The sequence below is a fragment of the Anoplolepis gracilipes genome, chromosome 7, assembly GCF_047496725.1.
Source record: "Anoplolepis gracilipes chromosome 7, ASM4749672v1, whole genome shotgun sequence".
NCBI lineage: Eukaryota > Metazoa > Arthropoda > Insecta > Hymenoptera > Formicidae > Anoplolepis > Anoplolepis gracilipes.
Genome location: NC_132976.1, coordinates 10,740,186 through 10,766,122, shown reverse-complemented (window position 1 = coordinate 10,766,122; position 25,937 = coordinate 10,740,186). Strand labels below are relative to the sequence as shown.

Here is a 25,937-nt window from a genome sequence, read left to right as displayed (position 1 = left end):
TTTTATTAACATGCTTATTTTGCAAATTATTAAAGACTTTATATTTTTTTATTTTAAATTTTTATGTAAAAGAGAATGTCGAGAGAGGGAACGTCTTGATGTAAGAAATCATCGTATCTGAGTGATAGTGTATGACACTGAGAAATCAAGGACTCTACTGGAACAGATAAAATATCATGAAAAATGAAGGGGGTCAGTTGTAAGAGAGATGGAGAACATAAGACGGGAAGATTTTAAATCGAACGAACCAATGTTGTTGATGATTCACGTTCCACGCCAACAGCCTCTGTGACACAGAGAAAGAGCGAGTGGATCGAGGTTGAGCGAAAAACGTTTTATTCTCACGCAATCGGGCTATTCATTCATTGAGCCGAATACATTAAAATCAGAAAAATTCGGAAAAAATGTCAAAAGAGTGATATTTTTTCACGCATCTATATATATATGAAACATCCAAAATAATACAAACCTTGAGATAATTATCAAAATTTTACTTTTGTAAAGTAATTTAAAGAATTGAAATATATTTAATATTTAAGAACAATGGAAAAAGATATTTAATTTTTTATCAAAATAATTATCTCACCGAAACTATATACGCGAAATTGAAGCAACAAGAGGGGAATACACATGGCGGAAGAAAAATGTAACCACAAAAGAGAAGGGCTTTGCTGTGTGTAAAAGAGCCGTCGCTAAAATGCGTTACGCGAAACGAGTTGAAGCAACACCTGCAAGCCGTGAAATATTACGACTATTTATTCGGTTCTTTTTAAGAATATATCTTCGACCAATGAATATATCCAAAGTCTCGCCAAGATTTTCCCGAGATCTTTCTGCGATATCAATTTACTTTTTCAAGAGATCTGAATTAAACTGTTTTTTTTTTTTTTTTTTTTTTTTCTCTCTCTCTCCTTGTGCTCTTGAAACAAGAAGTATCAATGCAACAAATAACTAAAAACATATTATTTCGTTTATTACATGAATCACTTTCTTCTCTATACAAACAAGAAGACTTTCTCTTTCTTGATAAAACCAGAGAGTTCATACCATTTATTGACAATTTGTAGAGCCCTTAGAACTCTATTGTCTGTGAACTTTGTGCAGATAAAGACTTATAGAACTACCATTACTATGAGAAGCCGTAGATGTCTGATACAGAGCAGTATTGGATAAAGTTAGCAAGATATATTATAAATCGATTCCACATATATTATTTCTAACACAATTATTTATCGATGAGACTAAAGTTCATTTCAGACGATCTAAAATTTGTAATAGAATTCATGACAAAATTCAATTAATAATTTTATACGCTATCTGAAATGAATTTTGTCAAGAGATATTTTATTAATTTTGTTTAATTTTATTTTATTTAATTTTATTTTATAATCAGAATAGGGGGCCTATTATCTTCTAATATGCTTAAATTAATTTCTTCAACGTAAAACAATAAATAACAATAATAAAATTAAGAATTGTACTTAGGTGTCTCTTACGAAAGAAAGTTAATCTTACAACGATGAAAATTCGATGTAAACCCCCGCATAATTGCGCTAAATCTCACGATTGCGTGACAAAAGGGAGTTAGAATGCTATGTATATTATTCGTAGTATCTTCTATGTGTACTTTGTATATATAAAAGTTTTTGCTCACGTTATTTATAATATGATTTTCAGGGTGAAGGGGCATGTTGGTGTGTCGGCGGTTGCTGCTGATCGCAGCCGCGATCGCGGCCTCGATCGAGGCTGGCTCGGCTAGTTACCACTCTCTCGGTATCTCGTTGTCGGATTACTCTGGATACCCGAGCGGATACGCGATCTATTCCGGCGCGACGTCACCCGAGTCCTCGTCGTCGTCGAGCTCGTCGACGTCCAGCCCGACATCGGAGCCCGCCGGCAGCAACGTCGGGCCGCTCTGCCGACCGTCCGAGTTCCAATGCAGCACCAGCGGACATTGTGTCGCGCAGGACAAGTACTGCGACGGCGAGAATGACTGCGATGACAAGTCCGACGAGCCGAGATATTGCACTCGTAAGTATCGAAGAAAGAATCTATATACGCCCAAAAAGCGACCCTTTATTTGGCCCCTTATTCCGGAAAATAATAGATGGTTACAATTTCCAAGCGAAATGACCATTTCCTGGCGAAATTTATTTTGTTGCGATTCGATTCTCTTATTAAATCGAAATTTATATGTTGTAATTGTTGAATAATCGAAATAATCGAATTTTAAAGTGAACATTTTTTATTCTGTTTTGATATATTTGAGAATCAAACAGAAGGAACTTTTTGTAAGTTTCACGTTGGAATATTTCTATTGGACACAATTAATTATTATCGAATGAACAATTAAATATCCGCAAGTAGAATACATGATAATAAAGTGAAAAGTATGTTTGTCCTAAAAACCGATATGCGTGTCTATAAAATCGAGCAGAAAAATAATTATTATAAACAAGGAAGCGCGAGTACGTATTTATCCCATATATTCATAATATTACGAATTACTACAAATATATATATATATATATATATATATTAAACCAGGAACAAAGTTTTCACTCACCCGAGCGGATAATGTTTCGAGCCAGTAATTATTTAGCTGCAATATCATTTTAACTCCATTCGTGTAAAAATCAAAACTGTATTGCATTATAAAATTTTATCCGTGAAACATATGTTATTAGTCCCACGTTTGCCTCGACATATGGCTTTTGTTATAGCGCACACTGTCAAATAATTTTTATTCAATAATTTATAACAAAATAAATAAATAAACTGTTTGTTATTGATATAATACTAATTACCACTGCATACGAAATTTAATCGATTCGCGAAGCTCAAATATAATTATGTTATATAAATATCAAATTTTCGTTCTTTTAAATTTTTAATTTCAATAATATATGCTCGACACAATTTCAATAGACTGTAGTAATAGTATTTGTTGTAGTATTTATGATACAATTCCTTCATAGAATTTCAAATTGCATATTAAAATCATATTTAAATGAGAAAATCACAGACTCGAATGAGCTAATTGTATAGAACAGTCATTAACGTTTAGAAACTTGTAACAGTTGTAAAATAAAAAAATGTGCAATTTATAAAATGATTTTTGATCAATATAATATAAACACTTGAGTGTTTGCGCTGGTGCATTTCGAGCGTCATTATTAATTTCTTAAATACATATTGCTAAAAATGAACATAATATAAATGAGTGAAAAATATATATTTAAAAATAGCAATGCGTATTTTTGTGTAATTAACGTGTATATAAATCTCTAGCTGTGCGTACAGATTACATTCCGCGCGAGAGATTTATTTCAAGAGTTGATATACCTTTTTACAAAATAATATTTTATCACGCGCCGCGTTTTTGTAATCCGGAATAATTACACCCCGGGATTTATTTTTCGCGCATAATAATTGCGTAATAAAAACATTTCAGCTTGCCACCGGACCTTATACGACTTGATATACGAAATCGTGCAAGTAGTTAGAAGTTAATATTTTGCTGCAAATAATACTTTATCTCATGTATATTATTATTAAGCGTCATTATAATATACCATACATATGGATACTCCACGATATATTTTGCTCGCATATAATCATGAGAATATGAGAATGAGAATATTTCCACTTGCAATCGGATATAATTTCGATACATAACGGAATATCACGCCTCGTTATTAATCCAGAACAAGAAGAAATATACGCTTGTGTACTCATTGCTACGCGCATAATTATTGCACAACAAAAACATTCCAGCTTGCAATCGGACGTTGTACGGTGACGTCGGTCGGACCTACAGAGTGGAGATACGCCGACCAAGGGAGGATCGACTGCCATTCCTGTGTCATCTCAACTTCACTGCCGCCGGATCCGATCTTGGGGATCTAGTCCAGGTCGGACATAGAAATGATATAGTTGTAGAAAATAATGCTGACTGGGGTGGTGGCCCCGCGACCGGCGTGGGAGTCTGTTATGGAGCAGACAGCCGGGCCGCGCCGCCGCCGCGTCGGAGCCCGGATAATAATTTATATCCTTGGCTTTTACGATTCTTATCGCGTTTATTGGGGAAATTAAATCAGATTCTCTCGCGTGCGCTGAGTAAACATTCCGCCATCGCGAAATACGCTTACTCTACAAATCCTTAATCTCGTGAATGAAAGTTACCGTTGAGTACATTTTTGATCCCGATTGATATTGACACATCGATTATTATATCTTTCCGCAATAATGAAATCGATACTTACCTTATTAGCGAAATACAGTCAAGGGTCTTGTATATCGCGATAAATCAATTCGGAGATGACAGAAATGTAAAAAAGACATAAGAGCTATCTGGAAAATTGTTTTAATCTTTTTCTACTGAATTTATAGGCAATATTAGATATAGATACGAGATAGTATAGAATTATAATTTACAGTTAAATTATAAAACAAAATTGAGTCAGTTTTATGCACAGAAGAAGCATATATTTTTTATATTATTTATGAAAATTTATGAAAATTAATATAATTGTTTTTTTATATATTTTTTTACATTCCTCCTGAAACATTCTCTTTGCGATTTATTTCACTTTCATTATTATACAAGTTAAATTTTAACATTACGGATAATTAACGTGGTTATAATGGAAATATTTCCTTTTATTCGCAAAAAGTTCAGTGATACTTGTGATTCTAACTTTTGATATCTGTAATTTTATTTCTCCAACAAAAACCGTTAGCTGGTGGCGGAACGCGGATATTCGCCTGCTCATAACTTTTAGAATAATGCCCCCGTGTTACAGTTAACTTTTGATACCTTCACGGTCGGCCGCTTTCTATCCTTTACGTCGGAAGGATGTCCAGATGGTTTCATGACTATTCGCGAGGAAGGTCGTCCTGCGACGGGAGGACAATGGTGTGGCAGCGCGTGGGGCTACACCGTCTATTACAGCGAAACTCCTTCCATCAATCTGACTTTATATTTACTACGTTTATCAGAGCAGGTAAGAAATTGCGTTAGCTCACGGGAATACGCGTTCTGATTTCGCGCAATTTCGCTACAACAGTATAAAACTTGAACGAAATGTTTTTTTCGAAATTGCTCCAGAGATTGAAAAATTTTAATTTGGATTCAATAATATCTATGAAATTATTTTATTTTCAAGAAAAGAGGTACACTCTATTATATGCTATCAAATGGTTAAATTCTTCATTTACAACTGTTATTAAAAAAAAAAAAAAAAAGTAAAATTTGATCAACGACGGCAAAGTATTTGACGAGAAATAAAAGACATCACGGTCGTGTTACGACCGCGGCACAGTTTCGCGAACAATTTTTCCATCTCAGGGAATCGGCTACAACTTCGACTTCAAGCTGTCATACAAGTTCTTGAGAAGAAGCGAGGCACATCTCAGATACGGAAACAGCAGTATGTCCACATGGCGCGGCGAACTGGTGAACGGCACGTATTGCGATCGTGTCCTCACCAAATGCGATACTAGAGCTTGCCGTCTACAATCCCCGAATTATCCCGGAGTTTACCCCAGGAATGTCACTTGCTACTATCGGGTGGAGCAAAACCGCGCGCCAGTGGGTCATCGAGCTTTACTTGCCGTTAGTCAACGAAACAGTCACAAGATACACATTAAGGACCAGGTCGTCAAGTACGATAGAAGTCAACGAGTGCTTAGGTGAGTTAGCTGATACTTAATAGATCGATGTTAAGTTGATATGTATTTTGCGAGCGTATTCTTTTTTTTTTTTTTTTTTTTTTTTTTTTTTATATAATATAAAAAGCTTTTTTATAAATATAAAAAATAAACGAAAGCGAAATAAATGCGAGTAAAATGGGACAAATTTTTCAAATAAGATTTGTATGCTTTTTACAAGGGTGTGGGATCAGTGCAATGTCGTGCAAGATTACTTGACGGTATACGACGGAGGTTCAACCTCAGATCGAGTACTCGTGAGACTGTGCGGAGGAGATGCAGTGCCCGACATCGTCAGTAGTCACAATACGATGTTGTTGGAGTTTCATACATCCCCGTACGACAATCCGTTTCATCCGGTTCCATTGTCTTTTCTGCCAGGATTTGAACTCGAAGTTCAGGTAATTCTCCAGATACTACAATATTATTATATTATTTTACGAACATATCGTATGTAGATATACATACTGTGTCACAAATTTGTTACATGAAATACACATTAAAATTAAAATATGGAAATTGTGACTTTTATAAAAACTAATGACTTGTGATTATATTTTCATACATTTTCACTAACGTATTATTTAAATAAAATATTTTATAATAAAGACTTTATTTCAATAAAATCTAAATAAAAATAAAAATTAAATATATCCGACAACAAAATTCATCTCGATATCTTTTTTTTTAAATGTTATATATTCATGTAACAGGTGATCTTTGTCGATGAAAAATCTCGAAGCTTTGTAAAGGAAAACGAGAACTGCGATTTTTATATATCCGGCGATGAGAACTCGTCGGGCATTTTGGAAAACCCGAAACATTCCTTACCGCCGAACACCACCTGCCGTTATCACTTCCAAGGAAAACTCAACGAGATCGTTTGGTTATCGTTCGTTAAATATTACGCTGCCAGCGTGGAAGCGGCTGCAAATATCGATACTACTGCTGATTGCAACGCTAAGCTTTTGATATGGGACGGCGATATCACTGTGGACAAACTTGCTTCTAGTCGAAAAGTACGTATCATAAACTGCATCCACTACAAAGTTTATTACTTGATAACTTTTTCATTTCGTGCTAAAATAAATTTTATAGTAAGTTTCATACTAAAATAACTTCGTTACTAAATTAATCTGTACACAGAGGTATAAACACAAATTTTTAAAAATTAGAAATTCTGTGCTTTTATAGGAATCTCATAACATAAATCTCATAAAAAAGAAAAATTTGTTGTATAATCGATTATAACATTTTTTCTACGAAAACTAAAGATATAATTATTCAACAAATATTAATTAACAATTGATTAAAGAAAGAAATTGTTCATATTTATATTATGTAATACAAACGTCAAGGTATCTAAACTATTATCAATTCAATGCAATTAAACGTTCCATCTTGATATCATTGTATAATAATTGTTTCAGAATGTTACACTGATGGGACAGTTCTGTAAGGACGACATACCGCGGTTGTGCGATCACAGTCTGCTGCGCAATAGTAGTCGTCACACGCGACCGTGTAGTCTCGCAGAGAGTTACGTGTCGACCGGCCGCGATCTCACCCTGGAACATATATTGCGCCAGGGTAGTGCGCTCTATCCGATAAGTTTCGTGCTACGTTACGAGTTCGTGCACGAAGCGATATCGTGCAACCACGTGTTCACCTCGACGTCGTCGACCTCATCCACGTCTTCCACATCGTCCCTATCGTCATCCTCCTCATCTTCCTCTTTGTCTAATACCGGCAAATTCACATCGCCAAAGAGCGTTTTCTTCTACGGCCGCGGTGGTGCTCAGAATCTGAGCTGCGTATATAAATTCGAAGCCGAGCCCGATCACAGAATAGAGTTGTCCTTCGTCAGAGCATCCTTCGGTGGCAAGATCTGCGAATCTTATGTGGACCCGTTGGTAAACAGATGGACTTGTGACCGGCGCATGGGGGATGTTAAGAAGTTTGGCGTGGCAAGTCTTGTTGTCGCAGAATATCCTTGGCAAGGAGTCGAACTTGTACGTACGATATAATCAGATTTTTCTCTCGTATATTTAAAAGCCTGTCAAAGATGATTAGATTTTGATTTGTTCAACAACATTAATTCTTTGTTTACAGGTCCGCGATTGTTTGTGCTCGAACGTGAGCAATAGAATCAACGTGCGGACTCTGACATCGAACATGGTAGAGGTCAGGTTCACAGTCACGCTCATGAATGTCACCCAGGATTACCGAGATTTCTTCTTCGAGGGAGAATACCGTTTCGTTCCCGTGGGCGCAGAGTCGAGCGAGCACGGATGCTCGACGAGACTCGAGGAGCGACGATTACGCGGCACCAGCGGCGAGATTTCTCTCAGAAGTCCGCTGCCGCGGGTGATTCCCGCCGTGGCCGCGGTGGAGGAAATCCTCACGAACACGGAGGATCTCACGGCGACGCAGTGCGTGAACGAGCCGTGGCTGATCGAGCCCGAGGATGCGCGCATCAACTTCTTGTATTTGAGAACTGCCGGCTACAGTATCACCCTGGATAACGTTGAGAGTTGCGTGACTTCGAACAGAATCGTCGTTTACTCGGCTGCGAATACGAAAGAGCGCAGCGTGATCTGTCCGGAGGGCGGCGTCGACACGGCCAGGACCGTCGACTTCTTCTCCGGCGGCTGGAACTACAGCGCTGTAAACGCAAGCGTGGCAATGGCGCAGCATTCCCGCAGTTTCGTTGTGGAGTTCCTTCAGCGGGAACCCGGCTTCTACGCCGTCACGTGGATTGCGATCTCCAAACGTTCGCCAACTACACCCAATCTAGGCGCCAATGCGTTGGCCATATTACCTTCAGAAGATTGTCCCTACAGGTGTGTTACGCGATTTCCGTTATGTATGATTTTCAAATATCCGAGTATATAAAGATTTTTGAATTTTTTTAAGTACTTATTTGTTGTAAATAAAATAAATGTCGATAAAATCAGAATACAATCGGAAATATCTCTTTCATTAGATGTCCAGAGATCCAGGCCTGCATCAGCTCGGTCCTATGGTGCGACGGCGTACGTCATTGTCCTTCGGGCTTCGACGAGGAAGAGGCCAATTGCTCCTACCGTTTCGGAGTTACGCTGCTTTATGTCGCGGTGGGTGCCGGTGCCCTGGGCATATTTCTGATTCTCTTACTGGCCACCGGTTGCCTCAAGTACTGCCTCTACCGGCATAAGGCGCGTAAAAAGAAGAAAAATGTTGCCCTAAACGTCAATCATCTCCACGTGAATCACACCCACCATAATAATGGCTTGACCGGGAGCCGGCTGAGCGGACGCTACAATCTAGCCACGCCCCAGGAGATGTACCTGGAGAATTATGGGAAGGACAGTATTTGTTGACAATACGCCATTGCCAATATCGAGACCACCGTGTGAATAGTCATGATTTTTAAATGCCTACCTCGCTCTGGCCCCCTCCCCCTTTCCTCACCTTTCCGCTACCCCTGACGTAACGGAGCGGAGTGTACGGCAGCCAGACACTCCCATCCCAAGAGCACACACATACACGCGCATGCGCATACACACATACATATACTCTCGCAGTAATTGTACGAAATCCCGTAGAATATATCCGAAGCACATAGAAGCGAGCGCACGAGATGAAGCACTCAGTTGGTGGCGAAGATGGTTGCATCACCGAGTTCTATTCCTTCAATCGAATCTCATAACGGTTGGTTTGTTTTGAATAAGCGGATTATGGTTCAACTCATTAAATCAGGATGGATGACAATCCGCTTGTCGCGCAAGAATAGATCTAAAGACATAATCCTAACGAGCCGATGAGGGGAAGATGTACACGCACCTCTCGTACGCTCGTATATATGACATTTACAATAACACCGCAGTATCATGGTAGGTTTTAGATATACACACGATTTAAGAGTAAAAAGATACGCGCGAGTGGACGAAGAGCAGTGAAATTGGCGTTTATACACGCACATATACAACGCTTCTAAAAGACGTAGGATATGCTGTTTTCGTTGAGTGCACTTTCGGTCGGTTATCGGATGACCATCGTAAACATAACGTCTACGACGCGACGATAAAAATAACGAGATGAAGGGAGAGAAGGACGAAGATGCGAGCGCGAAAAAGCAAAAAACGCGAGAGAAGCGTTTCACAGATAGTTTTCGTGCAATTGATGATGCGATCGACGAGAAATGATAGGATGTTAAAAAAAAAACTTGGGCATATTCGATTGAATTCCCGATTGCTCCCTATTACTCCCGATTACGTGCATAATTACGTTTTCCGAGACGATACTCGTACTTATCGACTTCTTGAGATCTACGAGATTCAGGAGAAAAATTAATAATGAAAAGTTGACCGTGATTAAAATAAATCATTGACGCTCGTGCCAAGTTTGTCCTGACAAATCCGGTATAACCGAATCCTTTGCACTTGTCTGGATTTTATTTTTTGTCTAGATTTTATTATTTTGATAAAACTAGAGCACCATTTGTCAAACTAATCGTAGGCTTGAATATGTTGCAGTCAAATTAAGGTGATTACATAAAGTTGTTTTTTTTTTCATTATTAAAAGATATTAATTGTTTTAAATTATGATAACGTTAGGATTTAATTAAAATTTCAAGTTCATCGTGCATTCGCAAATCTAATAGTCAACGTGACGTCTTCAGAGCTAAATTGTTGGCTCTAGTGGATATTATAAAGAACCTAATTAAATTTAAGCGGATCTTTATTTCATCGATAAGTGCCCTTTGTAATTTTAATCGTTATCGCAAACAGTCCAATCATCCTTACATGCATTTGTAGGTATTGCATTATTGTACAATACATTAATGCTCATTACACTGTGTCATTCATTTACGTATTACGTAATGATTTTTATTCTTCGTCAATTCAATGATTCAGTTTTTATATTATCCACGTATCCGCGATTATCGACTATCTAAACTTTATAGGTGATTTATGGAAGACAGCATGAGATACGTAGCTAGTTCACTCGCATTAATCTAATAGGTTTTGGTATCGATGCGCGTGGCTCGAACGTAGATATCCATGTGTAACTAATTGGATGCCGAAGGATAGCATGTACACCGTAATTCTGTTGTGAATGCAACAGGAATTAAGGAAATGAAACTGTTAAGCGAACAATGGACGCGATCTCCACGCGTTTAGACACTATCCTATAGACACTGTATAGTAAAGCGCGACTAAACGTACGTCTATATGCTGTGATAGAAGTAAGCGTATCAACAATCGGAAATAAATCTCGCGTGAATTCACGTTCGCATATGCGCATCCTCAGAACCATCACCGAAGATGGATCGCGATCTGTCGATGCGATCTTCTTTGATGACGTCGATATATCTTAACGCGATCCAGAGTATAATTTCTAGATCATTAATCGTTCAAAAAAAAAAAAAAAAAGACGTGGTCCAAAACTCGAGTAATAAGTAAACTTGAGAAAAGTTGATTGAGAAGCGAGTTTATAGTGAGCCATTGGACGGAATAGCGGTATAAGTTGACAAAAATAAAAGTTTGAGACGTAAAAAATAGAGTGAAATAAAAATAAACTTTAGAAATATTGCTTCTCCTTTAGAAAACTATCATAAATGATGATGATAAAGCAATTGGATTTTATACCTTTCGTAAACTTTTCTTGTCTATTTCAAGAGAACAAAAAAAATTGCTTACACCACTGTTTTGAACAATGGCTTGTATATTGCATAATTTTATATAAAAAAAAAACGGCCGTTAAATTAGAATTTATTGCGATCGCGATTTTAAGACATTTTCTAACGTGTTAATTGTATTGGTATTTTTGTACATTTTTGCAAACTCATATACATAGACTCCGTGTCACAAAGTTTTGAAAATTCCTATGGAGATGCTGGTCGCGTTAAGATATCTTTCGCCAGTCTCATGAATTGCTCCGTAAATAATTCACTACCTATATAAGACATCGTCTATCTACACGAATACTGCCGCAGTTATATTATTTATTCATAAAGTTTTATAAGTCTCTTTCTATCCGAATACGAAAAACTGTTCGAGTATATGACATTCTATATACTATAAAGACATGGAATCCGAAAGTGAGTAACGTACTAGCGAATAACGTAGCGTGCATCAGAAGCGAAACTGTGCACACGCCAAGCTCCTCGATGTGTTAACCGCGCGATTGCAATATTAAAGACATGTTAAAATTTACTCTAACATATCGAAAGTTCGAAATTAATTTAAGTGCGCCTCCATCTATCACTACTGCCTAGCGAATCTCAAGTAGCGATCGTTTTCATGAATTACGAGGGACGATTTCCTTTCAAAAAGAAATTCTCCCGATTCTCCTTTTTTGTACAAAGTTGTTCCGTTAAAAAAAAAAGAAAAGAATCATTTCTCATAAAATTTTTGATATATATTCACGAGTCGGTAGAGTTCTCACATCTGTCTCTAAATAAATAAACACATAAGTCCCTTGACGACGAAAACCGTAATAAATATAGTGGGACGCATCGTTTCACGGGGGGACAATGATTTATATTACCAGTATCTTTCCATAGACACGAAATATCGTTGTGACCCGGCTTTTAAAAAGCACACACGAAAAATCGTTTCTGTCTTTGTGCGTAACTTTGAGAGAATCAGTATGGAATTTAATTTCTTTAACGGATAAAAGTCTAAATCGTGGAGCGTACACGTCACATTATGAGATTCATATGACTCGATATTGATATGACTCGACTCCACGTTTCGCGCTCAATCGAGAATGCGTCCTACGATTACGAAATATAATAATATGCATGTATGTAAGAACGTACACGAAAAAAAATGCCGTAGCACAAACTGGCTCGCACACACGTAGCTAAAAAAGTGGATGGTAAAGAGTTTTGAATCAAAGAGGCCTTGATTCAACGACGTTTCTAAGCAAGTATTACGCGTTACACGATGTATTGTAATCCCGTGTTTATAATTTTAATAAAATACCATCGCGTTAAAGAAATCCAGCAGAACAGTAGTCGCAAGTTCGTTATTAATTCATCATCGTTTAGTTCTCTCTAAATAATTTTCTCATACAGAGAGAGAGAGAGAGAGAGAGAGCGTATGCTTTTACTCGTAAAAAATCATATGAAGAATTGTAATCCAACATGTGGGATTCTATTTTGCATCAATCTGTATATTGAATAATAACTGCAAAAGAACTATTAGAACTTAGGATTATTTAAATTAGATTTTTATATCAATTCTGATTAAAGTAATAACTAAACATTAACTTAAATACATTATAGTTGACATATGATGAAGAAAAAATAGTTAATAGAGTCAATAGAGATATATAATATAATTACAATAATAAGAAATATTTAATGAAAAGATATACAAAAAGAAAGAAACAAAACATATTTTAGAGTAATTTTAATTTTTATTAAAAATCCTGGTTTTTTCATACATACGTATAGATCTATAAATTTTTGTTATTTAGATAGACTTTACGAATATTCAGTCATGATTGCATAATCTTTTTTCAGTCATAGTTCCTTGATGATGCATGATTTTTCAATTATAAAGCCTAACATTATTCATATATTAATGTATATATTAAATTTTTGTTAATTAAAATTTATAGATCTACTACTTTTATGCGCCGCAATATGCATCGTGTAATCTTCGTTCGATCTCTTACGATGATTTTCAAATACATCATTATATGAGTGTGTACTTTTTTATACGAAATTCGTCATATTAAGAATAATTATAACCCTGATTAGCAGAAATAATTTATTACGATTTTAAATTTTGGTTTGCAATATATTAATTTTTTTTAATGTTTTAAAAGAGAATTCTTTGAAAAAATACGGTTTCATGAAAGATAATTCCATATATTTATTGATACTAACGAAAATATGGTTTTATATAAAATACGGAGAGAGCTATTTCTTTATAACAAATGATGATAAATTAATCATATAAATTCATTGAACATTATTTTTACAATTTAATTTCTCAAAAAAAATGCTCTCTTTCTATTTTCTATAACTAATAATAACAGCTTAATTTTTATTTATACAATCTGACAAAATTTTATGTCGCAAAAAATACAGATCGCCCGCGACATTAATATCGCGCTTTTACGTTGTTTGCCTCTTGACATTTCACGTCAATTTTCCATCCGCGAAAAATGTAAATGTCAATTTTCCATCCGCGCATTTGTAGCCTGACAGATTTATCGCGCCGATCTCAATGAAATATTCATCGCGCAGACACGTCCGCGAAAAGAAGGAATCCTCGAATGTCCAGCAGAAGTGCATCGTCCGATACGGCAATACATGCCAAACTGGAGCCGCCGAGATCGTTGGACGGCGTCGAGGATGCTGAAATCATCTGGGATACCATTACACGGCGATTTCCGCAGGCGGCACCGCTTCTCTGTGAAATGGAAACGGTGATTGAACGAGCTGAAGATCTGTTACAGCAGCTCAAAACACCCTGCGCTCAAGAAAATGGTATTTCCTCGTGCAATCTAACAATAAGTCGATCAGGAAAATCTTCATGCACATATAACACGTTGTGGCGTGCTTCTATAACTTTTTTCAAATAACTTAAAAGATATATATTTATAATTTAATTTTTTTATAATTTGTACGTGAAATATAAATTTAATGCGTAATAATAAGATGGCTTGAGTAATGAAATAATAAAATAACTTGAAATTTAATGATTACAATAGCGTGATCTAATTATGCAGAGTCTGCATTTAGCCATGCACTTGATTAACCTCGTTATAATTATCACGCTATTAAATTAATGGTATGCATGATAGAATGGGAAATACAAATAATTTATTCACGAGGAAAATTTATCTTTCATAGAAATATCATGTAACATATACATAGACGACCTACATTCATTTCTCTTTTCAATTATATTTGGATTTAATAGATAAATTTACTGACAAGTTACTGCATGTATAAATCATGTGTCGATTTGATTTTATAAAGCGCGAGTTTTTTAATTCATCGATTGATCAATCACATGAAGCGTAAATATAGCACGTGCTGCATTTGCGCATCATGCGATTGATCAATCGATGAATTAAAAAACTCGTCTAAAGCTAGTTCAATATTAGTTCAACAATTAAAAAATTTTTAGCAAAAAATTTGCGACGTAATATTGACACGTAAAATAATGTCTTAAATTTACTAAATTTATTTATAATATTAATATAAGACAAAATTATTTATCAAGTTATTACGCGTAAAATAATTTTGTGTCTAATTTCAGTTTTTAAATATTTTTAAAACTTTAATAATTCTTTCAAAATCTCTTTAATATTTACAACGTGCCAATATTGTTTAAAGTGAATTACTTAGTATCTGATATTCATTTGATATTGTAGACACGTCCAACTCGTTTCACACAGCTCTTTTTCCGGATTCTCAGGACTCTAACACGACGATGTCTGATATAGAATTCGTTCTCGCCGAAGAAACGAATGTATATAGATTTCCACATTCCTCACTTATTATTACATTGCTATTTTATTGCTCGGAATTTTAAAATACTAAAACTTTTTACTTTTTTAAAATTTTGGAACAGCCCGAAATCCCCGAGAATGTTGAAATGCAACTTACGACGCAAGATATTGATGAAAAGCAAATCGACTTATCTCAACATCATAGTGAACAATCCAATCAATGTGAGGAGAAATATCCTGATCAGAGATATCATTTGAATTCACCTCCAAGAGTCGATAAAGTCGTTCAACATTTCGAAACGAGTTCGATGAATAAATGTCAGAATTCTCAAGGGGAATCAGACACGAATGTAACAAATAGTAGTGATAAAGGGATCAATGTTAGTTCCGAGGAAAGTGAGTGATGTGACAATTGTAAAGTAGAACCTTATAAAAATACTCATTGGCATACATATCTGAAAAAAATCTATAACGTTACGTGATTTAGAATTGGTGGGAACAATAGAAGAAAAGAATAGTTTGGAAGGATGGACGAAAATAGCTGATAACGCATTACGAGAATGGCACGAGGATACGGAAAATATTGATATATGTATATAATATATGTATATAAAATTTATTTTGCAATTAATAACACAAATAATACGAAATATGCTTTTAGATGATAACGAATCAGAAATTCAACCAAACATAAATATAGATAATTGTTTGCTTATGATCAATAAACGTGATGAAACTGATGCTTATAAACTTCAGAAGCCTGATGATGCAAAAATTATAAACAATAATTTGCAGGTATTGACACTTTAATATTATACTTATAATATGGTTAGGTTAAATAAAAATAAACATTTAAATTTGCAATACAAATCTTTTCAAAATAATATTCAAACTGTCATATCTCTATTGCATTTTCTATTTTATGATTTTATTCTCTTATTAATGCTTTTGTTGATTTATGCAAAATTATTTTTACTGCTTTATTGCAATATAAATGTTTACATATTGTAGGATATCACTGCAAAATGTTCCGTAACAATTACAATTCCTCGTTCGCCACTGACTATCCTTGAGGAATATGCGAAGCGATGCAATGTGTCAATCAAATACGAGTACAAACCGAAACCGAATATGTATGTGATAAATGGTGATCTGTGTGGATTTCGCGGTAGTACTTTATATTTTATACAAACAGATTACACAAAATATTATCGTTTAACTATCACAGATGTTAGACACTATTCTTTTATTCAGTAACAGTGCAGATTACAAAGTTTATTTCTTAATTATTATTTTAATAATTCTTGCACTTTATAAATCTGACGTCTAAAATGTTGCAAGTGCTTCTTTACACATTGTTAAACATAGTTTGGATAATGTGCCAGCAATGTCTTGTGCCGCGACCAAGGACCTGGCCAAAAACGAATTGGCGGCAAAAATATTATGGATGGTAGCCGAGCGTCAAATGGATGATTCGAAACTTTCGTCGTTCATCTGCGGATTATCTGATTTTTCGCGAGAAGAGTAAGCTCAATAAAGTTAATGTCAATATAATAAATCAAAATATAAAATTTAGCAATATAAAGTTTGTCGGAATATAACACATTTTAAGAAAACCATCCATTTCATACAATATAAAAAAATTGCATAATAAAATTAATATAATGAAAAATATAATATATATGTATAATTTAAATGTACATATATATATATATATATATATATATATATATATATACATTTTTAAAAGTCTAAAAAAGTGTACGTTTATTTTCTTATCCTTTATAATATTTAGGATGTTGGAGATAATAGTATTTCATCAAGGCGAATTAAAGAACGCGTCGCAAAAACTCTACAAATTTTGCCTCGAAAAAGGAGAACCTACTCCCGAATACTCTATTCGCAAATTAAGAACAACAAAAGGATTTATGTATGAAGCTGAATGCGTAGCTTTAGGCCGTGTTGGAATCGGTATGTTATTTTAAAATATAAAAATGTCAATATGTTAAATCAATTTTTATAAATTTTTTTATTCTATCGCGCACAAAGGTAATTTAATATTTTTTAATCTTCAATAAAACAAATTTACGTAAAAGAAGTGATAATTTATCACACGTTCTATTCTTATTCAAATAATTAATAATTATATATCAATTTACTTATTTTTTAATATTGTTAGGACAAGGCTCTAGAAAAGATACTGCTAAAATTACGGCTGCTGAAAATTTATATCAGAAATATATTCAAGAAGCAGAACAACAAACAATGTAAGCTGATATCACTTAAACAATCTGTTTAAATCAAAATACTAGAAAAGATATGATTTATTGTTTACTTGCTTTTAATAATAAAATTTAAATATGTATATACATTTATTAGACATCTCAAACTTTTCTATATTTGATTTAAAATAACATATTCTATCTTCTTTATATTAAAAAAGCTCGATCAAACTCAAGCTCACATACACGAATATAGAAACTTACAAGACAAGTATACCAGAAAAAGCGTAAAAAAATATTTTAATTCAGAAATTTTATCATTACAATCTTCAGTGATATTCTAATAATTAGACGCTTGATTCTTTTTACAAAAAATGAAAAGCATTTGTAGCATTATCATGGTTATTATGGTATCTTGGCGACGATCCAAGGTAGTTTCCCAGTTTTCTTAAAAGACCAATAATCGTACAAAAGTTTACCAAGCACAAGAAATATTAATGATGCCAATACAATATTTAAAATGTCGAGGGGATGAAACCAAGAATCTTCATCCGCTGAAATGCAGATCTCTGTCCGCGTAAGATCGCGAATCTACAAGTTCAATAAACTCCGATGTAATTGTATCTCAATTTCATTCTTCATACATCTATTTTTCCATAATACATCTTGATAAAAAAGACACCTATGCAGTTACCTGTTTATTAGAGTTATCGTTGTCACTCGTGACAGCACATCTTATGTCATTGATATCTTTTATTAAACTTGAATGCCTGATTAAGAGATCCTATGAAGATAAAAATAATACATTAAGTAGAAAGATACAATAATTTGTTGAATAAATAAAAATTATAAATATCTGATGGCTTTATCAACTTAAATTATAAAATACCGTGAATATCAGATGAATATTGAATTCGTGAATATCAGACATTAGGAACTAGAGATTAGATTTATAAAGGTACGATTTATTAAGATACAATTATTTATCTTTTTTATTATTTATTATCTTCTATTCATGATTCTTTTGTAACGTAAAATTTAAAATAGAGAATATGCCGACTTTAATTAAACAAAACAATATGTAATTATATTCAATTTTAAATACACATAAATATTTGAATAATATATGAATATATGAATTGATGAATATATGAATTGTATTAATTATCAATTTAATCATACCTGAAAGCTCGGTGTAAAGTGACAGTCACACGTCCACGAATTGTTACCGAGATATAGGCCAGCTACATTGCCGTTGTGCAATGTGTTTTCTAAAGCGTAAGTAGGCAACTGAAAGACGCAAGAACAAATAATCATAAACTATATCTGTTGTCTTACTGCGCTTATTAAACAGCATGAATTCTATGTTAATACGAAACAGCGCGCGTGACTTTATAATCTTCTTAAGTCGTATTCAATTTCTCTTAATCATCCATCATACATGGAATTAATACAATCAATTTTTTCTTTACTTTAATACATCTATTACGTAAAATAAATTTGTCTTCGTGAACAGTTTAATTCATTTTGATACGGCGAAAACTAACATCGATAAGTTTATTCCCTCGGAGATTAAGGAGCCGGAAATGATCTAGCCAATCTGATCCTTCTAACCGAACGATAGATTCTACTAGATTATCTTCTATATACAGATCCAGAACTGACTTGTAGACGGGATTTGTCGTGAGTGGAGTAAGGTCCTTAATCTACACAATAAACAAGAAATTAAAAGTATTCATGCCACATGTATTTTATCTGTCTAATTGTATAATCACGAATCTTTATCTGCAACATATATAGAAAATATATATGCATTATATAAGAAAAGTAAGAAAAGGAGTAAAATATTTTATATTTAAAATATTTAAAAATAATAGATTTATATATTGATATTAATTATTTAGAACAAAATTTGCAAAAATAACATATATAATGAATTCTATTAATTCATTTTTATTCATATTTTATGTGACATTTACATAATGTTAATTTATACGAGATATAAATCATCCATTGAAAGGAGAATCAGATAATATTATAGAACCTTATTTCCGGTTAGGCGGAGGGTCGTCGTATTGGCGGGTAAAAAATTGGGCATTTCAGTGAGACCACGATGACTACAGTTGACTGAGGTAAAAGCTATAAGCTGTTTCTGTGTAAACTTGCCCGCACGTCCAATCACATAAATCAATTCGCAATCGCAGACTGTTTGTTTGCATTCCTTTTTTAACGTCTAAAAATCAAATTATATGTAGTTAATATACAAATTATTTAATACACGTTCTACACAGCTCTTTAATTACAAGAGAAGAGTGTATTTTCTCGTTACCGCGATTATCTCGACGATCGGTAGAAGCGGTCTTCCATCATACGGCGTAGCGCAAAGTAATTTGTCTTTGTCGACGACTTTGCTCGCGGCTGATCCTTCGTTGGGGTCCAAAATCCACGCTGTATCCTCCGTGCATCTCAATGGATTACCTTCGTCAGTATATCTTCATTAATTATCCATGACGCGCACATTAATCGAATGTGATTCCCTGATTAAACAATTCATCGCTTCGAGGACTAAATATCTCCGTAATTACAAGGAAAAATATTATAGCATTTTACATAGTTAATATATTTTTTAAATTTGTCATATTTTTTGAATATTATACATTTTTATTTATAAATACTTTCAAGAAAAATCTACATTTTGAAAAAGGCCTAAATCTACAAGATTAGTTTGTTTCGTAGAAGCTTCATAAAATTATCCTTACCAGCCAGAAAAATATGCTTTAATGCAGATATATTGAAAGCTGTTATGTTGACCTCTTCGAGAACATTGTTTCTTAAGTCAAGACTTCTTAAAGATTGCAAATTGGAAAACGCATCTTTTGGAAATGTATGCAATTTGGTGCCGGTCACATTGATTTTCTATTGATATAAACACCTCCCCTCCAAGTTCTCATAAATATTCTCAATATAAAATATATGCGTAAGATATATCTCACATAAGAATGAATTTTCATGATCAATCTCTTTCGATACAGATTGCTAATTTTTATTTTATTCTCTAATGATCGATAAACGACGAAATAACGTTACAATTATTATTATTATTACGCCATTGTTCATGAAAATTCGAATAAGCAACCCTAGTAACTTTTAAACACAAAGCTCTCAATTGCTCTCCGAGAATTTAACAAACACTCTCTACCTCGAGAAATTGCGCTTCAATCGGAAATGCAGACAATTGAGTTAAATTACTATTCGCAATTATTAACTGTTGCAACGACGTGAATCCCTGCAAAACCTCATGCGGATCAAACGTTGCTTTTGGCCATTCACAAAGAATAAGAATCTGCACATTTTTAGCTCTAAAAAATCAATTATTCACAGGAATATTATCGTAGACAATCGAATTACAGTTGCTAATTTCAAACACTTCAATTTCGTATCGAGAAATGAACAATTTTCTAACTTGATATAATTAATACTCGAAATACTCGAAGAAATAAAATAAATATTTTAAATTTATTTTACAGCATCACTTTACTTACTTTACTCTCAATTCATCTTTAAGGCCGTTGAAACAAACAAGACGGTGCCGACTTTGCATAAAATCGCATTCGGGATAATCATTGATTTGTGAATGATGCCGATAACAAATATCATCGTCCTTCGTAAAACCATGTGAGAAATGTACATATATGTAGAAAAATGCGATTCTGTAAGTGAAATGATTTTATTATATAAAGAAAAATCTAATGGTTTTCAAATTTTCAAATTTCTTTATAAAAGTGTACAGAAAAAATTAATCTGTGCTATATGTGTTAAACATATAAGTAACTTATATATAGACATGTAAGTTTTATAAACATATAAGTATGAAACATGAGTAACTGTTCATTTAGTTTGAAATTAATTGATGCAATTTGTCAGAAATATTCGTCAGGAAATTATGACAGTACTTCAATACATGATGACGCGCAAGAACTTTCGCACATACAAGAATATGTACGGAAAAATGGGGAGCATTTCGATGATGTTATTTTTAAAACTAATATAAATAAATAGTTACTTATACGTCCTGTACGTATATGTTTATAAATTGTTTGTCTAAATGTTAAAATTATTTATATGTTTATAAATGACACGCATTGTTCTGTACATTTATATAAAGAAATTTATGTCAATATGCGAAAATGGTATTACGATTTTTTCTGCTGAATCCTGTATAAAATTGCGCGAAAAATTTTAAGGAATTGCACTGCTGTAAAATAATCGCAATAATATTTTTTAATCGAATTTATATTAACTTTACAACTCATTATTATATTTAAACATCTGTATACGATTACACATTAAAAATTTATTCTGTATTTGACATAAAAATATTTAGCACTTCATTTAACAATATTACAAAATTTATGAGCTTTCGTATGTGACGGAAGTAGGTGAGTTAGCGTGTAAGAGATTTATAATCTTTATTACTTGGCAGCTTTTCATTATTGACATAAGGCGCGATAACGAGACCAATATATAGTGTCGTTACGTATGTTCCTCGTTATTAACTTACATATATAATTTACTATTTTACATTTAATACCCTCCTCCTTTCTCTATCAATTTTGAGTTATACCGCAGCTGTCTTAACTTATCAGTGTTCTTTCACGATCGATTTTACTTTTTAAATAATTCTGTTTCGTGCTTAAACATGCCTAATGAGTGCGAACAAATCACGCGACGCAAATACCTTCGCGCTTACCTTTGATTGTCAACGCGAAATTTGCCGCACTGATACTAAATATCGTGCAAATATTGTTACAGTTATCTCTTCGGTTAATGATTGCCCATCCTTCGCACAAAGAATTTTGTCAGAAATTTTAAAAATAACATGATTTATTAATAATAAAGTCCGACTTTTTCTACTTACGCGCAACACATAAATGCATACATATAATATCTAATTGCTAATTATTTATACATAGATCTAAATTAAAAAAAGTTTAAAAACCAGATTGTATTAACATTATTTCTTAATAGATAATTATATTAATTCATCAATAAGTATATAACAGTATAATGTGATAAAACATTCTTAATAAAATTTTATGAGACTGATTCTTTCTAATGATTCCTAAACACGAATCAGTTTGCGATTAATATGCATTTCATATATTTGATATGTTTTAAAAGATTTTATATATAAAAAAACTATTGCGTACAGTTCTTTACATGCTATAAACGAGATTAATTTATTGTATTAATTAAAATATAATACATACTGTGCAAAATATTAAATCTAAAAAAATAGAACAAAATTTAGATACTCACAGAAAAGTTCGTTGCGCTGTCATTCTTATCACGTAAAATGTTAAGATAAAATAGTACAGATAAAAGGAAATGCTAACGAGTGTTTGCGAATAAATTTACAAATAAATATATTTGTTTGTCACCAACAAGATTTATGAAAGTTTTATGTAACTCGGCACTTTTAACGCGATGTCAATCTAGCAATGTATTCGCACATGTACGATTACGGCGAGTGTTGTCTGAAGAATGACAGTAATGCTAATGAGAAAATAGAAGTATATATTCAGCATGTCAGCAGGTGGATAACTAAAACGATCCGATGGCTTAATGTGTAATGAAAACATATTGCATGATAACGAGCTCAGCATGCGGAGATGCAGAGATACTTGTTACAGTGATGCAGATTATGATAATGCATTTTTCAAATAGTGGAACTTAACGTCAAATAAATGGCGCCAATATTGTTACAATGATTTTCTGAAAAAATTATCAAATATTAATATGTAATGTGATTATTATTTATAATTTATAGTGTACGGAATATACATAATCGCAAGAGAAAGTGATTTGAATAAATATTAGCAAATTATTTAATAAGAAAATTTTACGAAAATAAACAGTACAAAAGTAACAAAAATTTTTTAAATAAAAAAAATTAATCAAGTTTATTCTATTAATACAGATATTTATCATGATAACTATAAAACTTATCTGTCAAATCTTTGAAAGAAAACACATATTTTAAATGATTAAAAAGTTTCGAGAATATAAAATAGAGACGTGACATAATATCTATAGTTCTAACACAAAAAAATTATTCAATAATCTTATCAAGAAATAATAAAATATTCATTATCTAAATAATATAGAAATTGTTCAACATAGTAGAAGCAAATGAATTATTTTTATTCAAATCATGAGAGAATTTACAAATTTTCTTTCACCTCTCTGTCGTCTAAAATTTATTATTTCTCTTAAACGGTTCTTAAATCTACATAGCATTTAAAATTACAGAAACGAGTGATAAATTTTAAATCACGAGCCATATATAATTAGTTTATGGATCCGTCAATCGGCGACTTGGACAAGTCTTTAGCCATCTCCGTTGGCTCACGACTGCATATTTTAGTCCACGAAAAACGACCTTCTTTATCGACCGAGCCGTAGCTTGTTAAACAGTCCGTTTTATGCGTGAAAAATCCCCTCTGGAATTCTAACCGTACGAACGCGAACGAATTCGTAGCGCTTTTACGGACGCTATCAGCGTGTAATCCTCTGGTTGAGCATCGGCTGCACCCTTGCATAGAGTGTGCATTTCACGAAACAGCAACCGGCAAAACATTCAAATTCGGTGGATTTAAGACAGCCACCGTTTGCATCCCCGTGGGCGTCGAGAGAACGTGGGGCGCCGTTTCGTATCTTCCGGCTGTGAGAGCGAGTATCCTGTTGTCCGAAGATCGTCGCAGACCTAATGTCAGGCATAGCGATCGCCAGGCTCGCCGAGGAGCGAAAAGCATGGAGAAAGGATCATCCCTTCGTGAGTTTCAGGCCAGGTTCCCGCTGCAACCGGCATCGTCTATCACGTTTCTTCGCGCGCGAAATGCGTCGATTCCGCGTTGCTTCTCGCGATTGTAAACAAAGGCTGGCATTGTGCTTCAAACTGAATAACACAAGTGATCTGAAACTCTCTATTTAATTAATAATTCTATTGAAATAATCGATTTTTCAGTTTTGTCTCGGAGGAGATGGTGAATAGGTTACTCTCTAATTAATTAATATATATATATATATATATATTATAATATATATCATGCATTATAATATTTGCGTGCAAAGTGAAGATTTAAAATTCTGCAGAAACTGATACTTGTAGCTCGAATTTTGTAGCATATGTAGAGATTCCTCAAAATTTTCATAGTATCAACTCTGACATTTGTACAGAAATGTCGGAATTTTTATTAGCGTTTAGATGATGTAAAGATAATCATTGATTGCAGGGTTTTGTGGCTAGACCAACTAAAAACCCAGATGGCTCTCTTAACTTAATGAGTTGGGAGTGTGCGATACCGGGAAAAAAATCTGTGGGTAAACTTCTTCCAGATGAATTACAGAATTATGTACATTTGTATTGAATACGTCATTTTGCAGACTCCTTGGGAGGGTGGGTTGTATAAGCTACGCATGATTTTCAAAGACGATTATCCATCAAGTCCACCAAAATGTAAATTTGAACCTCCGCTGTTCCATCCAAATGTTTATCCATCAGGTACTGTTTGCTTGTCACTTTTGGATGAGGAAAAAGACTGGCGACCAGCTATCACAATCAAACAGATTCTTCTTGGAATCCAGGATTTATTAAATGAACCAAATGTGAAAGATCCAGCTCAAGCAGAAGCATACACAATATATTGGTATGGTTTATGCGAAACATATTACAAAATATAAAAATACCAATATTTTAAGACTGATATTTTAATGGATATTTAATTGATTATTGCGTACTTTCTTTTACAGCCAAAATCGTTTGGAATATGAGAAGCGTGTTAAAGCTCAAGCCAGAGCAATGGCTCCACAAGAATAAATGCAAGAATATCAAATCGAGATATTTGAAATGCTTTGAAATCTGTGGAAAAAAATACATTGTATGTGTGTGGACAAAACTTTCCTAGTCCATTGTTCTTATAATTAACTTTTTTTACAAATAAAATTAACATAAAGTTAATATTATAACTAGTTAGCCAGCTCATACTTTTAAAGTTTATTTATCAAATATTGACTTCATTCATTACAAAAATTTCTTAAAATTCAGAGTATATTTTTTTTAGCAAAATGTGTCATAAATTTTTTCACACACATATAGATATTCTCTATTAATATTAAGAATTATATTGTAAGATATGTACTTTAAGACAGAATTATTTTTTGAGACCTAAACTTTAATTTGTAAGTCTTATAAGTAATTACTGATGTTATTTTTAAAGCAAGGATTTGAAAGATACAAGCATATAATGTGGCAACTATGTGGTAAATAAATGTCTTGCTTTTTCTGAGTTCTAGTAAGTAATTCTATTTTTAAGTGTAACAGAGTATCTGTAGATAAGATTATTTAAGAATCTACTAAGTAATGTACAAATTTAAGAAAAAAAAATAAAGATTTTGATTCGTCGGACTACATAAAATTTTATTTCCATATTTGACTTTGGTAAATTTTATGTAAATGTATTCATCCAAGAAAACAGGTTT

The 25,937-nt window shown here is 33.5% G+C and overlaps 4 protein-coding genes across 11 annotated transcripts in view; 3 read left to right on the top strand and 1 right to left on the bottom strand.

Moving 5' to 3' along the window:
* The window catches only part of LOC140668084 (uncharacterized), a 75,992-nt gene extending 63,286 nt beyond the window's left edge, over nucleotides 1-12,706 (top strand). For 5 of the 6 annotated variants that reach the window (XM_072896670.1, XM_072896671.1, XM_072896669.1 and 2 more), the window contains 9 exons: nucleotides 1,678-2,031; nucleotides 3,778-3,914; nucleotides 4,806-5,006; nucleotides 5,351-5,694; nucleotides 5,894-6,113; nucleotides 6,426-6,731; nucleotides 7,143-7,724; nucleotides 7,825-8,555; nucleotides 8,699-12,706. In XM_072896670.1, the coding sequence (XP_072752771.1) occupies nucleotides 1,689-2,031; nucleotides 3,778-3,914; nucleotides 4,806-5,006; nucleotides 5,351-5,694; nucleotides 5,894-6,113; nucleotides 6,426-6,731; nucleotides 7,143-7,724; nucleotides 7,825-8,555; nucleotides 8,699-9,074 (3,240 nt within the window). In that variant the 5' untranslated portion in view covers nucleotides 1,678-1,688 and the 3' untranslated portion in view covers nucleotides 9,075-12,706. Of the gene's footprint in view, nucleotides 1-1,677; nucleotides 2,032-3,777; nucleotides 3,915-4,805; nucleotides 5,007-5,350; nucleotides 5,695-5,893; nucleotides 6,114-6,425; nucleotides 6,732-7,142; nucleotides 7,725-7,824; nucleotides 8,556-8,698 lie in introns of those variants that run through there. The other variant, XM_072896674.1, reaches the window with a different exon arrangement.
* A 1,003-nt stretch (nucleotides 12,707-13,709) lies between these two features.
* Nucleotides 13,710-17,474, top strand: LOC140668093 (uncharacterized). The gene is made up of 9 exons (XM_072896686.1): nucleotides 13,710-14,203; nucleotides 15,097-15,195; nucleotides 15,286-15,570; nucleotides 15,662-15,766; nucleotides 15,836-15,969; nucleotides 16,186-16,342; nucleotides 16,560-16,698; nucleotides 16,970-17,145; nucleotides 17,354-17,474. Exons 1-9 carry the CDS (start codon nucleotides 13,990-13,992, stop codon nucleotides 17,443-17,445), a joined length of 1,401 nt encoding a protein of 466 aa, XP_072752787.1. The 5' UTR covers nucleotides 13,710-13,989; the 3' UTR covers nucleotides 17,446-17,474.
* Nucleotides 17,475-17,537: 63 nt separating this feature from the next.
* Swi2 (Protein singed wings 2) lies at nucleotides 17,538-23,085 on the bottom strand. 3 transcript variants are annotated; one of them, XM_072896676.1, is made up of 10 exons: nucleotides 22,716-23,085; nucleotides 20,939-21,106; nucleotides 20,596-20,755; nucleotides 20,156-20,312; nucleotides 19,726-19,874; nucleotides 19,441-19,629; nucleotides 18,944-19,102; nucleotides 18,579-18,686; nucleotides 18,091-18,180; nucleotides 17,538-17,987 (listed from the first exon to the last, which is right to left on the bottom strand). In XM_072896676.1, the coding sequence occupies exons 1-10, from the start codon at nucleotides 22,736-22,738 to the stop codon at nucleotides 17,802-17,804; spliced, it is 1,389 nt and encodes a 462-aa protein (XP_072752777.1). In that variant the 5' UTR covers nucleotides 22,739-23,085; the 3' UTR covers nucleotides 17,538-17,801. The 3 variants fall into 3 exon arrangements, with proteins under 3 accessions (XP_072752777.1, XP_072752779.1, XP_072752780.1); XM_072896678.1 differs by lacking the exon at nucleotides 22,716-23,085 and adding an exon at nucleotides 22,147-22,382 and having other exon boundaries at nucleotides 17,539-17,987; XM_072896679.1 differs by lacking the exon at nucleotides 22,716-23,085 and adding an exon at nucleotides 21,958-22,136 and having other exon boundaries at nucleotides 17,539-17,987.
* Nucleotides 23,086-23,874: 789 nt separating this feature from the next.
* Lwr (ubiquitin conjugating enzyme lesswright) lies at nucleotides 23,875-25,866 on the top strand. Its single transcript, XM_072896594.1, has 4 exons — nucleotides 23,875-24,231; nucleotides 24,692-24,775; nucleotides 24,843-25,105; nucleotides 25,209-25,866. The coding sequence occupies exons 1-4, from the start codon at nucleotides 24,166-24,168 to the stop codon at nucleotides 25,273-25,275; spliced, it is 480 nt and encodes a 159-aa protein (XP_072752695.1). The 5' UTR covers nucleotides 23,875-24,165; the 3' UTR covers nucleotides 25,276-25,866.
* Nucleotides 25,867-25,937: the final 71 nt, after the last annotated feature.